Genomic DNA, 19,906 nt, shown 5'->3' with positions numbered 1-19,906 from the left:
GTGGTGCAGTGGTTAGAGTGCCAAACTAAGTCTTGGGTTCAAATCCCCTACCTGGCCCTAAAACTCACTGCGTGACCTTGGAAGCCGGTCACTGCGTCTTAGCCTAACCTACGTCACCGGGTTGTTGCGTGGGGAATTAAACCAGGAAGGCGGGAGCCATGAGCGCAGCCCCCTGGAGCTCCTCGGGAGCGGGGGGAAAGCGGCACATCAACGCTACGAACAAACCAGCGAACAAACCGAATGGTGTGGCGTTGCATTTTCTGTTCTCTGTGCAAGGAAAGGGTTAACCTTGCCAGCAGCCCATTTGCAACGGGTCTGAGGCCCCACTCCGGGGAGGGCGGCATTCCTCCGCCTCCTCCGCCAGAGGGATGTGCGAGCCTCCTCAGCCGGCCTCTGCCGAGTCCCACTTCATGAATGACTCTCTTGGAAGTACCTGGGCTGGCTCGGTAGCCGTCCTGAGCAGAGGAGAGATCTTCGCTCGCCACCCTGGCTGGAAACCCGCAGCGTGCCGGCGGCGGCACCCAGCGGAGAAACTTTCTGCAAACTCCTCAGCCGGGGTCTCGCTCGTGAAATCTCCAGCATGTCTCTCATGCTCAACAGCGCATATCAAGGTACGCATGGCGGTGCAATTGTGACTCTTGCGGGGATGGGGGGGGAGGCCCGGGGTGGGGGTTATGTGGGAATTTACCTGCTTCAAAGCATGGCAAGCGAGCTCTACAGCAACCGGAGATCCTTGCTGCGCGGTGTCCCGGAGGGCTTCTTCAAAATCCTCAAGACACCGGCGCCGCTGCCCGGGAGGATGTCACCTGCTCGCTAGTCTCGCTAGTCCCAGAAGTTGAAGAACACCCAGAGGGTCACAGACACACCTGATTTACTACATGATCCTTCTCTCTCTTTTATCCAGGAGGGAAAGCCTTTGGATTACTCAAAGCCAAGCAGCAAGGAAGGCTGGAAGAGATCAACAAGGTGGGAGCAATTCAATCGCAAGTTATTGGCTTACATTACTGCCTGCTCTAGGATGGGTAGCTCTTATCAATTTCAGTTCCTAATAATTGCATTCTTAAGTTTTGAGTTCTCCACATTTCCACACAGTTTGCTATTTCCTTTTTTAAGTCCTCGTGGAAATTCACCAACATTTAGGGGCAAAGTGCATTTAAATGCAAAATGTGAATTTCTCACAAATCCCTAATCCAGCTTTCCCCTCATCAGACTGATAGAGAGGCTTCCAAATGTCAGTGGTAAGATGCTCCCTACCATCAGGCTTGCAGTCTAAAAGAACTAAGAGCACATGTAGCTGCCCTATGCTGAATCAGACCACTGATTCATCTAGCTCAGCATTGCATACACTGACTGGCAGCAGCTCTCCAGGGTTTCAGAGATGGAGCCTGAAATTGACAGACAGAGACAGATCTTTGTTCTTTAGTCGTTTAGTCGTGTCCGACTCTTCGTGACCCCATGGACCAGAGCACGCCAGGCACTCCTATCTTCCACTGCCTCCAGCAATTTGGTCAGACTCATGTTTGTGGCTTTGAGAACACCGTCCAACCATCTCGTCCTCTGTTGTCCCCTTCTCCTTGTGCCCTCCATCTTTCCCAACATCAGGGTCTTTTCCAGGGAGTCTTCTCTTCTCATGAGGTGGCCAAAGTATTGGAGCCTCAGCTTCAGGATCTGTCCTTCCAGTGACCACTCAGGGCTGATTTCCTTAAGAATGGATCGGTTTGATCTTCTTGCAGTCCATGGGACTCTCAAGAGTCTCCTCCAGCACCATAATTCAAAAGCATCTATTCTTCGGCGATCAGCCTTCCTTATGGTCTAGCTCTCACTTCCATACATCACTACTGGGACAGATCTACTGTGAAACTAATGAAGCTGAAGCTTTAGGCCCCTAATCCCAGAGGGGCCCCAGAAACAGCTAAGTAAGTAATTGTGACTTTAATTTGAGTCACCTTGATTTGAGTCAAATTGATGAATTTTTTTGTACATATTTCAACAATCCCAAAGTTTGAGAGTCAGAAGCACAGGTGTTGTAAAGGTGTGGTGATCTGTCATGGAACAACCCCATTGAAGAGGTTAACAGTGGTTACCTAAACCTCGTTTCTGGTTGCGAAGGGGCCGTCATGACAGTTCAAACTTCAGGGCCCCCAAAATGTAGATCTGCCTGTTGACAGATCCATCCATCCCTTTACACACGTGCAAGCTATCTGTATACAAGTGTTTGTGGTGGTGCACGTGGGCTGAAGCTATTCAGAAATGTGTACTGCAGATTAGAAGCCCTGCTGCACAACTGCTAAGTGTTCCCATGTACAGTATTCAGAAGCTGGGTCCCTGCCCCCAAGGCATTTGCAGTCAACAGAGGCAAGGATAAGAGGAGAGGAAGCTACACAGGTGTGTATGCAGGGGTAGGGTCTCAGCTTAGTGGTAGAGTATCTGCCTTGCATGCAGGTTCAGTCCTCAGTGGCATCTCCAAGTAGGGCTCATAAAAATAGTCCTTTGTCTGAAAGCCCAGAGCTGCTGCTAGTCAGTGCTGAGAGTTCTGAACTAGACGAACTAATAGTTTGACTCTGTACAAGCCAAGGCAGCATCCTAAGATGCCATTTATTCCTACCATTGCATGCAGAAGGTCCCAGGTTCAATCCCAATGGTTCCCCATTTTTGTTTTAAAAAGCTTTCTGCTGAGGATCCTGGCTCACAAAATCTCTCACCTCATTGCTGATGCAACAAAACGGATTTCAAAACAACCTCTGTTTAAGTGACAAAGTGATGTAACCATCAGCTTTGATTTTGGTGTTTCAGCCTGCAGGAGGTGGAAAAACCTGCTTTAGAATCTCTGGCTTATTCCCCACCTGTTTATATGGGAGTGGGGTCCTTAATGAAAGAGATTCCAATGTCATTGGGACTTCAGGAATGTCTGTCTCTGTTGATATGTGGATGTGCTGCTGTTTACCTCTTGCAAGATTACATAAGTACTAATTTACAGCTCTCTTTGACGACTGGTTTAGGTTGGGAGGATACTGTTGGGTTCATTTTGTGTGTGTGTGCGTGCGTGCGCGCGCGCGCGCAAAAGAAGTTCCCAGTGGAAACTGTGTGTGGCTGATTCATCAGGAAAGGAGCATTCCCCAAGCTGGTGCCCTCCATCTGCTTTGAACTACAACTCCCATCAGCCCCTGCCAGCAATGCCACCAAATGATATTAAGATACAGTACATATTAAGAATTCCATCAAAGAATTTTGGGAACTGTAGTTTCCCTCTCAGAGTTCCAGTTCCCAACAGACTACATTTCCCAGGATTATTTGGGGGAAGTCATATGCTTTAAGCAATTGATGTGGGTCTGCCTTGATACTTTGACCTTCCCAGAGTTCCCTGGGAAGAGGGACTGATTGTTAAGCCACTCTGGGAATTCTAGTTCTGTGAGGGGAACAGGGGTCTCCTAACAACTCTCGGCACCCTTTATAAACTACAGTTCCCAGGTTGCTTGCACCCAGACTGTTTAAAAGTGGTATGATTCTGCTTTAAATGTACATTGCAAAAGGGGCCTTTTCGTTGAGTGGGATTCTGTGTTCAGGGCAGCTTCCCTGCCTGGCAGGAATGCAAGATGAGCCTGTATCTTTTGGAATGTCCTCTCACATATGGTGCTGCAAGGTTTCTTGTGCTCACATACCTCTTCCTGCCTTCATGCTCCTCCATCTCCTGTCACCCCACCAACTAGGCTTTAAGCATCCTCTGATCTTAAGACTGGAGAGACCTGCATAGCTGTCAACTTTCCCCCTTTTTTAAGGGAAATTCCCTTATTCCGAATAGGATTCCTCGCAAGAAAAGGGAAAAGTTGACAGCTATGGAAACCTGTCAGGAGTGAACATGGACCACTGGTACCAAATCGTATGGGAAACAGCCTTACTAGAAAAGCTAACCAACAGACTCAAACTGACAAGGAGGCAAATAGAAGAAGATGCCTTCACCCCAGTATGGCTCCACTTTATCACATACACAGCCCAACAAGACGACCACAAGAACCCACCGACAGCATTCAAATCAATCCAGCTAACTTGACCCAACAGTTCCTCCCCCCCCCCACTTCACACTCGCAAACAAATCTCATTGCAGCCAACTAAACACAACCAGCCATGCCCTGAGCCCCCCACCCAACCTCTTTCACTACCAAGGAAATATAATAAATAAACAAAAAAGAGAACCTACCCAAACAGCGCTGACATAAAAACCCCACATACACACTAAGTATAACAATATGACTTTACCACTTCTCCCCCTTTTATTCTTCTACAACCTTATTCTGTATATAGTTGTACCTTGGCTCCCGAATGCCTTTGGAGTCGAATGTTTCGGTTCCCGAACAACCGAAAACTGGAAGTGAGTGCTCCGGTTTTCAAATGTTCTTTTGGAAACTGAACGTCCGATAGGGCTTGCGCAGCTTCCGATTGGCTGCAGGAGCTTCCTGTAGCCAATCAGAAGCCATGCTTTGGAAGTCGAACGTTTCAGAAGTCGAACAGACTTCTGGAATGGATTCCCTTCGACTTCCAAGGTACAACACCAGTGTCTCACATCATATGTAACTGATATAAAGAAAAGACTTTACAACCTGAGAAAAGAGACAATGCATGTACTTTTGTAAGCAAATAAAATATTTGAAAACAAATAAATAAATAAGATTCTTTCTGCCTCTAGCCAATGAATGGAGATAACGTAATTGGAGGAGTGGGGTGTTGACAGTGGCGTAGCGTGGGGGGTGCAGGGGGGGCGGACTGCACCGGGCGCAACATCTGGGGTTAGGGCAAATCAATGGGTTAGGGGGCGCAAATCCACGGGTTAGGGGGCGCAAATCCACGGGTTAGGGGGCGTAAATTACTTGCCTTGCCCCGGGTGCTGACAACCCACGCTACGCCACTGGGTGTTGAGAAGGGGTGAGAGAAAACACAAGGCTTGTCAAGGCTTCAGGATCTGCAGATACCTTTCCAATCTCAAATTAGTGGAGCTCCTAACACAGGAGTAGACAAGGGCATTCCCAGTGACCAGAATACCTGTCTTTCTCTGAGAAAATATTGGAGGATCTGGAATGGCTGTCAAATCTCTTGAGTCCATTTTTACTCCATGCACAGTCTCCCTCTTGGGATGGAGCAGGGATGTGAAAGTTTTTTCATCCTGGGGCCGCATTTCGTTCTGGGCAACCATCCAAGGGCCACATGCCAGGGGTGGTTGGAGCCGGACACACAAGCAGGAGGAACAATATTTGTGATTCCCCCCCCCCCTTTGTACAGTTGGGCTAATTTGTGGACACAAAAACGCATCTCTGTCCTCCACCCAGTGAGAGACATGATTGGAGTCTGAGGACGCATCGCAACCAACTAGAAATACTAAAGGAGATTACAAAGCAGAGCCAGTGCAGGATGAGGCCTGGGAAGAGGGCGTTCGGCTGAGACGGTATGGTAGAGAGATCCAGAGGCCCACATGTGGCCCCCTGGCCCCAAGGTTCCCCATGCCTGGGCTAGAAAGCATGAGTCAGAGTCATGTTTGTTATTACCTCTCCAGCTGTGCAGAGGCTCACAGTTGATCCTGCTCATAAAGCCTCCCAGATCACTGTGGAATATTTGACATTCCAGCCTCGTTGGGGATAGCATGGCAAGGTCGCCCCTGGGAGACAGCCAAGGCCTTCTATGGGAAAGGCAGGAAGCTTCTCTCAGGCTCCTTCCAAGGCTCGACTGGCCACAGCACATGGCAGCCCTGCCAATCCCCAGCTCCTAACCTGGTCTCGGGTTCACAGCAGCAGGAGGGGCTTCCAAAGTGGGGCACACAACCTCTGACTCCATGCATGAAACCAGAGCCCTAAACTTGGGACTCTGGCTGAGCATTAACCAGGGAGACAGGAAGGGTGATTTTCAGGTACTGATTTCTCCAGCACCCATAGCTTTGTGGCAGAGTAGCTACTTTGCAATGGAGAAGGTCCCAAGCTAAGATGTTGGAGAGCTGCTGCCAGCCAAATGCACCATTGGTGTGAGTTCCTATATTCCTGGAAAGGGCCTCAGTGGTAGAGCACCTGTGTTGCATGTCCCCAGTTCAATCCCCATAATCTCTGGGTATTGGTGGGAGAGACCTTCCATCTGAGATACTGGGAGTGTAGCTGCCAGTCAGTGTAGGCAACTGGTCTGACTCAGTAGAAAGCAGCTTCCTGTTGTTTAAGGAGAAGGGCTGTAGCTCAGAGGTACAGCATCTGTTTTGCTTGCAGGTTCAACCCCTGGCATATCCGAGGAAAACTGAGAAAGACACCCCCCCCAGTGTAATTTCATAGTGTCTGGCACTGGCTGGCAGCAGCTCTCCATGTTTTCAGACAGGGAATCTCTCCCAGCCCTACCCAGAGATGTCAGCAAACAAATGCTCTGCCTCTAAACTAAAATACTACCCCTGTCCTCATGGCACTAAATAAAGGGGTGATAAAAGGAAGAAGCTGTCTCACATTGAGTCAGATCACTGGTTCATGTAGTTAAATATTGTCTGCACTGACTGGCAGCAGCTCTCCATGGTTTCAGACAAGAGTCTCTCCCAGCCCTACCTGGAGAGGCCAATGGGGACTGAACCTGGAACCTTTTGCATGCAAAGTAGATGCTCTGCTACTGAGCCCCATCTCCAGAATCTTTCCTGAAGCCAAAATGGGAATTTACCAGGAACTTGTGCTCATCAATTTGGGACAGTTGGAAAACAGGCACCATTTAATCCAGAAGGTCGGCCCCTTTTCTTCCAAATAAATAAATAAAATTTTATTTATTTGGAAGAAAAGGGGCTGACCTTCTGACTGGCACTCATCTGACTGGCTTGCCCTAGCCACTCTGGACTGCTCCCAACAAAAATATTAAAAACACAATAAAACAACAAACATTGAAAACTTCCCCATACAGCAGGGCTGCCTTCAGATGTCTTCTAAATCCATCTTGCCCGCCTGCCTCTCAAACACAAGCCTGCTGTGCAGGACATGCTCATCCTGTGTGCTGGGTGTCATCCCATCAGAAGGTCCTGGTTCTGTGAGCAGAGAGGAGGATAAACCCAGAGCCAAATGGTGAGCAGATGTCGGTGATTTCTGCCATGTGGAATGTGTTGCTGGTGCCTGGGGGTGGGGGGGTGGGGGTGGGACAAACAATACTGGAGCCATTACATTCCATCAGGTTCCTAAGGGCTGGGAGGAAATTTGGAACAAGAGCCTCTGGCACGCAGCTGCAGAGGGAGCTGGCTGAGTGGGGGTCACCCAAGCAGCCTGGCCTGCACCCCACGGCACTCTTGCTCCTCTCCACCCAGCGTAATACAAACAGAAATGGGAGCAAATATTCTCAGTGTCCGCATATTCATGCCACATCCAGAACGGATCTTGCAAATATGCCCGGAGTTTGCTGCTTCCAGTCTGCAAGTGAGAAGAAGTAGTTATGTTTGTAAACACAACACAACACCACCAACACAACTTGCATCACATTGAAACGAGTTGGGGGGGGGAGCAATGACAACATCATTTACGTAAGCAGTTAATCGTGTAATTTACATCACTTCACCACAACAGACAGCAAGAGAAATAATGGGAGTTTGGGGGTGAAAATGAACTTGGAGATGCCCTTGAGGATTGAACCTGGAACCTTCCACATGCAAACCAGTTGCTCTGTCATTGAACTGTGACCTTTCCCCCAGAAGTAAAATAGGATTCTAGTCCTCAAGGTGCTGGATAAAGAACCGATTTTAAATGGGAGCCCAGAGAGCTGTCTTACCCTGAGTCATACCATTGGTTCGTCTAGCTGAGTGCTGTCTGCACTGATTGGCCACAGCGCTCCAGGGTTTCAGGCAGGAAACATTCTCTGGCTTACCTGGAGAGGCCAGGGATTGAACCTAGGAGCTTTTGCATGCATGGCAAAGGCTCTGTCACTGAATTACACCCTGCTGCTTCTCCAATTCAAATTGGTCTTCCAGAAGTACCAGTGTTATGTGGTATTAACCCATCTGAAGACTTTGTTCTTATTTCCTTAAATGTATTGAATTCATTTCTCTCCCACCACCCTTTCTTTCTCAGGAGTTTCTCTGTGACCCAAAGTTCAGCGATGAAGAGCATTTGGAGGAAAAGCTTGCAGTTTTCAAAGGTACATTGTTTAAACTGAGAGTGGGTGACAAAAAGCAGCTGATGCTACTACATCTTGGGTGAACCAGAGTTAGGTGAACCAACTCTGACTCAGCCTATTTAATCCTTCTATCCCAATATGGCAGCAGCTCCACAATAACTGATACCGAGACCCTTTCAACTAAGGATGCAGGGGACCAAACCAGGGAATTTCTACAAGCAAAGCGGGTGCTCTACTACTGAGCCATGGCTACTCCACATATCCCCTGCACCTTCTAAGCATGGGCAGCCATAGATAGCACTCCAGCTGCCATCATTCCTGGTCATTGGCCATGCTAGCTGGGGCTGATGGGAGCTGGAGTCCAACCACAGTCAGAGATCCCCAGGTTAGAGATGGCTGGTGCATGGTAACTAGGGATGGACTCCACTGTCAATTTTGGTTTCTCTAAGTTTCTCATTTTTGTCCAGTCGTAAATTCAGTTCTCTACATTTCTGTAGTAGCTGGCTATTTCTAAAACAAACAAACAAACAAACAAAAAACCACTCACCAGCATTTTAGTGTAAATTTATCCTAATTTTTCTGCACACTTTTGACTACTATACACATTTTTTTGCCATAAATCCCCCCTCCTCCAATATATTTCTATCCATTATTTTCACAAATAAATGCATTTTTTTATTTTTGCAAATCTCTTCCAATATATGCATTTTGCACATACCCTCTGGTTCTGCTTTGCAACATACAGAGAAGTGCTATTTTCAGAAACATACAGAGAAGTACTAATTTCAGAAATGTGAATTTGGGTGAACAAAACCCGATTTCTCCTCCGTCCTGAAACTTGTACCCAGCCCTTCAGAGAGCAACTCAAGCTGAAAGCCTCTCTTAGGTTTACATGCCCTGCCCACTCTCCGCGCTGATTGAAGACCTTTAAATGTAAGACAGTCCGCTAAAAGCTTCTGCTTGAGGGCCTCCAGAATCTTAAGAGGTGGCCTTTGTCCATATGGAAAAGCTGGCTTTGGAAGCAGGTTCCTCAGCCACAAGCCACCATAGTCTTGCAATAGCTCTTTGGCAATAGTGTCAGGGTGTGGGAGAGGATCACAAATCTTTGGGTCAGGGCTTTGGGACAGCTGCTTCCTTGCCTCTTTTTGACACGGAGGTTTCTGAGAAACAGATGTGATTTAGGAATCTGTATTTTTTGGGTTGGTTTTCTTTTTGGCCTCACTTTATTTCCTTTGCCTGGGGACTCTGGAGCGTACACAGATATGTTTCTGTTTAGGATTTAGTCTGAGGTGGGGACAGTGACCCAAACTGACCTAGTTCTTTCCCCCCACGCTGGGCCCGGAGGATTCTGCAAGAACCACACAAGGTTATTGTGGTTCCACATGGATCCCTATGAAATTACTGGTTTCCCTTTTGGCAAAACAATCATCACAGAGTGAGCCATTGCACTCAACATCTAGTCTGAAAATTTAGGGACCAAGGACTACTGATGGCTCTAAGTTCACTGGGTCCATCATTTTCAACGGGTCTTCTCTGTGAGTAGGACTAGCATTGGTCACAACCCGCAATATATATCTGTTTGTCATTTCTTCACTGTACAACTTTCAATGCCCTTCTTTGCCTAGGCTTTCGACACGAGATATGTGTGTTTGGGGCCCACCCTATTCCTGTCACTGTAATCTGTTTTAGCTGTTTTTAATTTTTAATTGTTTTAACTTGACCTTGTACCTGCTAGTGAAGGGCGGGTAATATATTTAACAATGCTGCTTCTAATTTCTCAACCCACCCTACAGCTGTGTCCTTGTGGTGTGGGTGGGTTTTTTATTTCTTGCTTTTTCGTTTGTTTGTTTTTAAGCAAGGCCTGAAACATACACAGATAGATTTCCCCCTCTGAATAAGCCTTTCTTCAAACATTGTGGCTGGTGGGTCGCCAGTTTGTGGGTTCCTCTAACCCGAACCGACAACTTGCCTTCATTCTGCTGCTCCCCGGCCTTCCATGTTTTCGTCATGTCGATTCCAGCTCCCGTTCAGCCTAGAGTCTCTCAGGCTGCTGCCAAACGCCTTCTCCGGGTCTCCCAACAATCACCCTGTTGTTCTGGTCTCCTTCTCCCCCGCTGGGCATGAGAAGTTGCAAGAGCCCCTCTGCAGAATTGGCATTTGTGTCAAAGCTATTTGTGTCTGTCCGTGTGCGTACTAAGGCAAGATTTTGCCCCATTGAACGGGGGATGAAAGACAGAACCTTTGGACCCTACACAGGAAAGCTTAGACTGCTGAGAAGGGGCTTGAGGAGGGGGAGGGTTTTTTTTTTTTTTAAAGCATGTCTTGTTCACTGCTGTGCTTCCGAAACTGGATTCTCAATGGACAGAAATAGATTTGGGGGTGGGGGACAACAACACACAGAGAGCAACTTAGAACCGGGTTACACAAATAACAGGCTGTGCGGTTAGTTGATCAAGAGTGGCGTTGTGGGGAATCACACAACTGAATGCTTCTCTATACTGTACTACCAGAAGAAAACCCTTTCACATAGAAAGCTAGAGTATCAGTAAGAGACGTTCTAACCTAGCAATCTAAAGGGCATGCTAACTTTCTAGATTCAAGAATCAGGTGCTATAAGAACAGCCCTCCGGCATCAAGCCCATAGACAACTCCCTATTAAAACCAACTGGTAATCCAGAACTAGAATCTTCATTTATAAGGGAAATAGCTCAGAGAATATCCTTTGCATGCAGAAAGTCCCAGGTTGAATTCCCTGCATTTCCAGGGAGGCCTGGGAATTTCCTGTGCCTGAAACCCTGGTGAGCCACTGCCAGTCAGAGCAGACAGTACTAAGCTAGATGGACTATTGGTCCAACTCGGCATAAGGCAGCTTCTTACGCTCATCAGGAGCATCTATAGCCCAGTGGCACCGCATCTGCGCTGCATGCATAAGGTCCCGGGTTCAATGCCTGGCATCTCCAAGGAGGGTTAAGAGTGACACCCTGCCTTAAACACCAGAGAGCTACTGTCAGTCAGTGTAGACAATACTGAGCTAGATGGACCAATGGCATCTTTCCATGTTCCTGTCTGTACCTGGAGTTTCTGAATTGAACCTGGGACCTTCTGCATGCATATCATGTGCTCTATTGGTGATGCCCCATAGTGTTAGAGAGTGGGGTATATTTAATGTGAAGGAAGCCCATGCAATTGAATCAGGCAAGCCAAGAAGCTATGGAAGTGATTCTCCAGGATTCCCAGCTAGACCTAGGGAAAAAATGCTGCTGGTATAGGTAAGGCTGGATTGTGCTTTTGCCCATCAGTGTGGCCACCAGCTTCAGAAAAGGACCCAATCCTCCCAGAGTATGCCACAGGTGTGGAGATGAAGGAAGGCATCTTTTTGCAATTCCACCCTGTGTTTATCACACGCAGTAGCACTTCTGTTCTGCTGCAGTTCATTTCCTGCCCAAAAACTATGATATTCCTCTCGCGCTCTGTTGCGGCGAAATTACAAAACTTCACTGCACAATTGCCCTTGCAATATCCTAGCCCATTCATTTCAATGCAAGGGGGAATGCAGTGTAAAGGGGGGGCATGTGTGGGTCTATTTTTTTAACATAATCAATTACATATCATTAGTGGACTAAAAGCAACAACAGTGAATACCACTTGCATTCACTGGATTTATTTCCGTTCCAGACATGGTACAAATAAGCGAACATTGGCAATTTCTGCTCCTCCTTTGTCAGAATTCTCTGACATCCCTAGAGCAGTTCTGCCCCACCTCCAAGAAAAGCCTCTGAATGGGGTCCCTAATTAGAGCCTCTAAACTGCCAAATGGGCTAATTGGGTTGTCGTGGTACGTTTGGGCCTGTCTTAAAGGGCCTTTGTGATTCTACATGGCACCCATTTCACACAAGCAAACACACACACACAACCCCATCGAGGGAGAGGGTACTTTCTGACTGGTCCACAGAATATGCCTGCCAGCCTCCTTTTTTGTGACATGGGCTAAGTGCCCAGCGAGGATGATAGCTATCAAGTGGCTTAGTTTTTAGCCTGAAACCAAGGTCCCAAAAGGAAAAAGAAAGAAAAGGAAGAATTATTACAGGGCTCTAAGTTGGGGAAGGTTACTTAAAAAGAAAAGAAGAGAAAAGAAAGCAGCAGGAGGAAATCTGTCAGGGGAATTTTCCAGCAGGGTGGGAAGTGGTGCTGTTGATTATTCTATCGGACCTCTAACCAGAAAACAAAAATGTGGGTTTTGCAAACGCAGAGAGATAGATGGGCTTGCAAGGTTTTGTATGCTTTGGAAAACTTACTGGCACCAACCCCTAAGTAAACAGACAGCAAGGCTGCAGTCTCTACAGATGCCAACCTGGGCACAAGTTCTACAGATCTCACAGGGTCCTTCTACAATCGGCCAAAATAGACATGGCATGAAAGGTCCATGAAAGGGATCTTCCCTTATATTTCCTTTCCAACAGGTACACAGGACCCTGAAGGAGTGATGGACCAATATGTCAGTTTCTTTTTCCATTTACTCCAGTTATAAGTTCAGTTCACCACATTCACACATCTGTTTGAGTTTACTTTCTTTTTTTTGAGAAGGCATTGAAAACACACCAGCATCTTCCTTATATGCAGAAATTGCCAGGTTCAATCCCCAGCATCTCCAAGAGGGCTTGCAAGGAATCCCTGCATGAAAACCCGGGTAGCTGCTGCCTGTCAGTGTAAGACAGTACTGAGCTAGATGGACCCAAAGGTCTGGCTTTGTATCAGGCAGCTTCCTATGTTCCACGTGTGCAATCCTCCTCATATACATATTTTTGTAAGCAATTCCCCTTAATGGAATGCATTTTTGTGTGTCTTTTCTTTTTGGCCTGAGAACTGCACTGCAAAATTTGAGGGAACAGCAAATTTTGAAGGGTAACGGGGTTTCGGTTTGCAAATTGCAGATTCAGAAAGGTTTGCGTTCAAGTGAGAGCCAGACTGAATTTATTTCCCTTCCCTACTGTGATGCTGTTTTGAAGACAAGTGGAGGTGGCAGGGTGCCAGGTGGAAGTTTTGATTGTGCTAACATGTTCCTTGTATTTTATAGAAAAGTACATGGAGTTTGACCTGAACAACCAAGGTGAAATTGGTGAGTGGCTTCTGTTAAAATTTGCAAAGCTTCCACTCTTGGGTTATGCTGAGCCTTGTTAATGGGGATGCAGAGGTGGGGAACCTTTTTGACCTAGTGGACCAGGTTGTCATTTCCCCCATCTCGGTGGGACAATCCACCAGCTAACCATCTGATGGCAGTTGATTGGCAGGTGGGTTGTTCCTAATACCTGTCAGAGGTAGCTTGTTGGGGATGGGGGTAGATACTGTACAGGTATGATGCATGGGGTGTTCACTCTTGCTCTCTGCAGGGTTCGGATGCATGACCCAATTCTACCTAGGAACTGGCTAGCATGCCTGAACCAAGAAGGGCTGAACACAAGAACACAGAAAAATGGCTTGATGAGCCAAACAGCGAGTACTGGCAGGCTAATTCTGACCTATGGGCCAGAGGTTCTCCACAACACTTGGTACAGTGGATCCCTGAATCCCATCCATTGTATACATTTAATTATTATTGACCTACCTGTGTGTATTGACTTACCTGGTTTCTAAGATCAGTGGACAAGGCCCTCCAGGTAGTCCCTCCTCAATGTGACGGTCATGGTGTGGGGCACCAGGAAAGGGCCTTTTCAGTGGCAGCTCCTTGTATGTGAAACTCCCTCCTTACTGAGGTGTGTCTGGCCCCATCTCTTCATCATTTAAAGTGGCTGGTTAATATGCAGATTTTTTTTGGTTGACATTTGGAGGAGGTGAGGCCTGATTGTGCAAGTGTTCTTTAGTGATTTGTTATGTATTTTTAAGGATAGTGTTATTTTGTTGATTTTTAAAATCTGTCTTCCTGTTGTAAGCCGCCCTGTGGCTTGCGCAGAGGTGTTTGAATTCTCTAAAATATATAAATTAATGCTATTATCAGTGCTTCTTTTCTAGAAAAAGAGGTGCCGGAACTCACCGTAAATATCTCCCTTGTTCTCTTATAATGGCAATGGTGCCCACCTGAGAGGTGCCGGAACTGAGTTCCAGTGAGTTCTGGCTTGGAAAAAATATGCCCTGGCTATTATTATGGTAGCCATCATTGCCATTCAGAATCGACTAGAGGCACAGTTGGTTCTAAGGAATCTTCTAGAATGGAGGGGGAACGGTCTCCCATGCCTAATCCATCTCTATCAGGCACTATAAAGTCATGCCCCCCATTGTCTATACCACTCATCACCCCTTGTTATCATTCCTTGTAGATCTGATGTCAGTGAAAAGGATGATGGAGAAGCTGGGAGCCCCCAAAACCCACCTGGAGCTGAAGAAAATGATCTCGGAAATAACCGGAGGTGTTAGCGACACCATCTCTTACCAAGATTTTGTCAACCTGATGCTTGGGAAACGGTCCGCAGTCCTCAAGTTGTGAGTATCCATAATAAGAGGGAAGGAAGAGAGGTTTGTTTTGGGGTGACTGAGCTCCAGTGGAGGCTGGCCCATCAGGGCAAATGGGTCACTTAGCATAATGATTGGCACAGCGCCATCTGACCCTGAAGTGGAAGGAACCCCGAGAGCAAGACTCATAGTATCATAGAATTGTAGAATTGGAATGTATCCAAGGGTCATCTAGTCCAACCCCCCTGCAATGCAGGAATCTGAGCTGAAGCATCCATGGCAGCACCTCAAATAGCTCCACTTGCACAGCTTGCTCTCCCATCCTAGGCTCTGCCCCTCACACCTGAGAGGCACGACATCTCAAGGGGATAAGCTCCTAAAGGCAAGTGCGTCTCCCTCTCTCTGTGTGGCTTCTGGCTTGCTGTGTTCCTTGCGCTGTTAGACAGGTGCTGTGGATCAGGAAATACGTGACCCCTCACCCATGTAAATTGGGCTCAGGGGAAGGCATCTGTGAGTGCCCTGGCTTAGGGTTTTGAATTTGGTGACTGAAACCAGGCTCTGTTCTTCAGCCAGCAGAACATCAGTCCCACTCTTTGCTTGCTGCTCAGGGCTGAGGCCTTGACTGCTGCAATCTTCTGCTTTCTGGCCTTAGGACCGGAGGAAGCTGCCTTACCCAGAATCAGACCTTTGGTTCATCTAGCTCAATACAGTACTGTCTACACTAACTGGCAGCAGCTGAACAGGGGTTTTTTTCCCTCTTCCCCCAGCCTCCACAGCTGGAGGTAGCAATGCTTCTGAATGACAGTTGCCGGAAAACACAGGAGGGGAGAGGGCTCTTGCACTCAGATTCTGCTTGCAGGTTTCCCACAGACATTTGGGTAGCAACTATAAGAACAGAATGCTGGATCAGATGGGACATTGGCCTGATCCTGAAGGGCTCTTCTTATATCCTCAAGTCTTTGCAACCAGGCTGTAAGAATCCCGGAGGCATATGATTGGCCACTGTGGGAAACGGAATCCTGGACTCGGCAAAACCTTTCGGCCTGGTGTATCAGGGCTCTTTCTTATCTCCTCATGTTACCCTCCTTCTCAAGTTGGCTTCTGTCTCTGTTTGCTGAGGAATAGAGGAGGCCAGTTTTCCCTCCCCCACTCCTGTCCCTATACCGACATGAATAGGCCTCAGAAGACACAGGTCCCTTTTTCAGAAATGAGCACACAAACAAGCCACTCATTGTCTCTGGCCTCCTGTCTCGGTTTCCGCTCCCGTTCCAGAAGCCGACTCCCCATCTGCAAACAATAGACAGTGAGGGCCGAGGTAGCTGTTGAAGTGCCCACGGCTGTGAGTGTGTGAAGTGGTGCCTGTTGCAAAGCCTTCTGGGATATTTCCGTCCATTTACTGAGTTTCCCCTTCAGCCTGTTAATTCAAAGGCTGACCAGTGGGGTGGGGCAAAATGCAATAGCTACAGCCATGAGACTTTCAAGCGGCATGTTTTTATTTTAGGAAGGGATGGTGGCTGACCCACCACTGTGCATTTCCTTGGGGAGGGGGCAGCTCTAGGTCTGAGGGAGGGTCTGGCAAAAGAGTCTCTGGCAGGCCACATCTTGTGTCCATGAGCCTGTATCTGGCAGTGGTGGAGAACAGCAGCAGTAAAAGGAGAACGAGGTGGCTTGGCATCGCCATGGTGATTTCCCACAATGCCTCTGCTGCAATGTGGCTCCAGGGTAAGGGTGGGGAACTGCAGGCCCAGGGGCCAAGTTGTTGTGGCCCTCAGGCTGAAGAAGATTCTCCACCTGTGTCCCAGCTGGGCCTACCTTGCAAGCTTGTTTGGAGGGATTCCAATGTAACCCATGTGAACAGATCTAAACACTCTTTTGAATATCTATACTGCATACTAAGACCCTAAAATGCAACGCATTGTTTTCATAAGAAGCAGCATTTTTATACTGTTATTAAAAATAGCAGTTTATGACCATGAGTGTGCCTAGCAAAAGTACACCATAAACTTCTAACGGGACACAGAGGATAAAGAGTTGTTTATCTTGCTTCGTTTGCATCAAGTGGTTCAGTGATAAGATTGTTTCCTCCTCTCGTTGCTCCCCCTGGGAGCAGGATGGATCACTTTGCATTCACACCCCAAACAGAATTTGAGCCAAAGTTTTGGAGTGGAGGATTCTGGGGTGACTCCTAGTGACCAATATTGCCCTCTGCTGGCTAATGCTAGATAAACAGCGGTACCTCGGGTTATGTACTTAATTCGTTCCAGAGGTCCGTTCTTAACCTGAAACTGTTCTTAACCTGAAGCACCACTTTAGCTAATGGGGCTCCTGCTGCTGCCGCGCCACCACTGCACGATTTCTGTTCTCATCCTGAAGCAAAGTTCTTAACCTGAAGCACTAGTTCTGGGTTAGCGGAGTCTGTAACCGGAAGCGTATGTAACCCGAGGTACCACTGTACCATTATTATTACCTTTATATCTATATTTTGGAAAGTTGGCTATGCAGCTGGGTGCTTTTTCAGATATCGTAATCAATGCATGATGGTTCCCGAGATCAAGGAGTGCTGACTCCAGAACTGCAATGATTCTTTGCTCACTGAAAATTCCCAAGCAACAGGTTGCTAGTCATTACATTTGTACCCCAGCTCTTCCTAACAGGTTTTCTTCTGTTGTTTCTTTGCTTTTCTTTCAGGGTCATGATGTTTGAAGGAAAAGCCAACGAAAGCAACCCAAAGCTTTCAGGTCCACCTCCTGAGAGAGATATCTCCAGCCTTCCTTGAAAGGAAAATGAGCCCCTCAGAGCTTACCTTGTACGCTTTCATATTGCTCACCAGAGCGGTTTTACCTGGGCTTCCTGCTGCATTGCTTTGATACTGGACAGTGTTAGAAAGCAAGAAACTAACCAGCCTTTAGCAAAAAGGAATGACAAGGGAAGTTCCAGGGATTTCTGCTGGAGGAGTCCCTAAGTAGCCATGCATTCTATTTTAATTTTTTAACTGAAAACCCTCCCTTGCCTTTCCCACTTTGTTTCTGGGCCCTGAGGCATCCTTTTTTATTGTAATTTCTTGAATATTTGTGTTCACTGTGATATCAGGTCATAAGCCACCCAGTGGCGTTGTGTGGGCAGGGTCACAGGGGTGGTTGCCCTGGGCTCAAAATTCTTAGGGGGTGAAAACTGTCAAAAAAGAGAGGGGTGGAAGTAGTAATAGTACATATTAAACAGCATGCCCATCCCCTCACACAGAAAATCTCCCAATATTTTGGGCTGAGGAGCAGATTTGGGTGGTGGCCAAGGCACCCTCTGCACTGGCTTTAGAAAGATATTCACTTCCAAACAATTCCCTGTTTTGCTCTCCGCTGTGCTTGTCTCAAGTGATTTGATATGTGCACATCGAAGATACGGAAGTCAGTGTGATAGAGTATTTCATTTACAGTATTTTTTGCTCTATAAGACTCACTTTTTCCCTCCTAAAAAGTAAGGGGAAATGTTTGTGCGTCTTATGGAGCGAATGCAGGCTGTGCAGCTATCACAGAAGCCAGAACAGCAAGAGGGATCGCTGCTTTCGCTGCACAGTGATCCCTCTTGTTGTTCTGGCTTCTGAGATTCAGATTTTTTTTTTCTTGTTTTCCTCCTCCAAAAACTAGGTGCATCTTATGGTCTGGTGCGTCTTATAGAGCGAAAAATACGGTACTTTATTCAATATTGGAATGGTGGAAGGAACTCATGGACTGCTAACATCCCATGGGTTAGAGGGCGCAACATTTCTCTTGCCCCGGGTGCTGGCAACCCATGCTACACCATGGCACCATCCCATTCTGAATACAGTTTGCACCTGCAAAAATTTATGGGGCAATCCTTCTCTGTTTCCAACTGGCAAATGTCCTGTAGCTTCCTGCTGAAAACCTGTTAACTTTCTATGCCACAAATGTTCTTTTTTTAAATTTTATTTTGTCCCACTTTTGTTGTGGTATAGCACAAGAGTTACCCCTCCAGATGGCTGAGGGAAGCCTTGCAGAACAACTAACAAAGCAGAATGATGTATGGACAGTCCAGGATAAATCCACTACTGATGCACTATCATTACATTAATAGCAAGTTGCAGAATACCTAGGGTTGCCCTATCTTGAAGAGCAAAAGAGAGAACAGCCTGAGCTGTTGCCATCCCAGGGAGAAAGGCATGTGGGCACATAGGGCCACCGCCGTGTCTGCACACCTCTTTCTCTGACTCAGGCTGGCAGCAGCTACAGCGTGCAGAGCCGCCCAAGCCCGAAAAACTCGTACATTTCCTTTAAAATGTAACAATCTGCCTGGTGGGCATGTTGGCCCTCCAAAAGAGCACATGTCTGGGTTTCCCCAGACATACGGCTACCCAAGAATACACCTGCCCAAAACCACCAGTCTGGAGGGGATCCCCCCCCTTCCTCTCAGAAGGATAGGTCAGTTGTGAAAAATAAAAAAGTGAAAGTGAAAGCAGAATCCCATGTTGTAGAGCAGTGCCCCATTTGCTTCAATGGACTGACCAAGTCCACTGCTGACCAAGATATTGAGGCCATGTGTGTTTCGTGAAGGTGACGGAGAATTGAGGAGAAGCGACAGCTTCTCTCGAGATCTTGCTGTTGCTGCCACTTCTCACTTCTCCTATAGTGGGAGGGGGTGGCCTTTCCTCTGTTGCCACTGCCATTGTTGAAGCATCTGCAGCCAGGTTTTGGCGAGATCTCGTGATCCTCTCATTGAATTTTGCCGGAACCCGGAAACTGCAGCCGTGCCATTTGATTCTGCTAAGCAAGGCTTTGGTTGTAGGGCAGCACCATCTTCCCCTTTTGCCTCAGGAGGCAAAACAGGGCAGGCTGCCCCTGGCCAGCTGTGTCTTTGTCCTTATTCTGCAGCTAGGCTTCACCAGGACCTGTTTTGCTGTCTCAGAAGCAAGACACCTTTGTGCCAAGACAAGCCTTCCTTTAGCTTGAAAACAAAAGAACCACCGAAAGAGTGAATGAGTTATCTTACTTCATAATCCTAAATTCAAAGCCCTGATCTGGCAAGCAACATCCACAAAAGGGCTTCAATTTTTTTTGCACGTTGATTTCTGTGGAAATACAATCTTGCATTACATTTGCAAAACCCAAACTTCTTCGCCATATCTTATTTAATGCTTCTCCAGCCTAACAGCCAATTTTCAGCAAGAGGATCCTCCCAGCATTCCTGAAAGACAAGTATTCCTTGTTGTCATTTTCTACATTTGTGGCATCTTGAACTCTGGTGGATTTCGTCTCCCTGGTTGTCACAACTTTACTTGTTCCTTGTCCTATTTTTCTTAAGTGTTTTTCTCTGCAGTTTTTGGCAGCAGTTGTTGTTTTAAAATCTTATG

At 47.2% G+C, this 19,906-nt stretch overlaps 1 protein-coding gene across 1 annotated transcript; it reads left to right on the top strand.

The window, feature by feature from the left end:
• The first annotated feature begins 355 nt into the window (after positions 1 to 355).
• On the top strand, positions 356 to 17,719 carry AIF1L (allograft inflammatory factor 1 like). The gene is made up of 6 exons (XM_083596899.1): positions 356 to 611; positions 905 to 966; positions 8,055 to 8,121; positions 13,175 to 13,216; positions 14,412 to 14,574; positions 17,233 to 17,719. Exons 1-6 carry the CDS (start codon positions 581 to 583, stop codon positions 17,318 to 17,320), a joined length of 453 nt encoding a protein of 150 aa, XP_083453025.1. The 5' UTR covers positions 356 to 580; the 3' UTR covers positions 17,321 to 17,719.
• Positions 17,720 to 19,906: the final 2,187 nt, after the last annotated feature.

This window comes from Podarcis filfolensis, assembly GCF_964270895.1.
Source record: "Podarcis filfolensis genome assembly, chromosome: Z".
NCBI lineage: Eukaryota > Metazoa > Chordata > Lepidosauria > Squamata > Lacertidae > Podarcis > Podarcis filfolensis.
This window is presented reverse-complemented; position numbering and strand designations above follow the sequence as displayed.

Excerpts from the sequence above, each read along its gene's own strand:
- AIF1L (XM_083596899.1), top strand. The coding sequence starts at position 581 with ATGTCTCTCATGCTCAACAGCGCATATCAAG. Across the intron at positions 612-904 it reads GCTCAACAGCGCATATCAAG|GAGGGAAAGCCTTTGGATTA; the intron begins GTACGCATGGCG and ends TCTTTTATCCAG. Across the intron at positions 14,575-17,232 it reads CGGTCCGCAGTCCTCAAGTT|GGTCATGATGTTTGAAGGAA; the intron begins GTGAGTATCCAT and ends CTTTTCTTTCAG.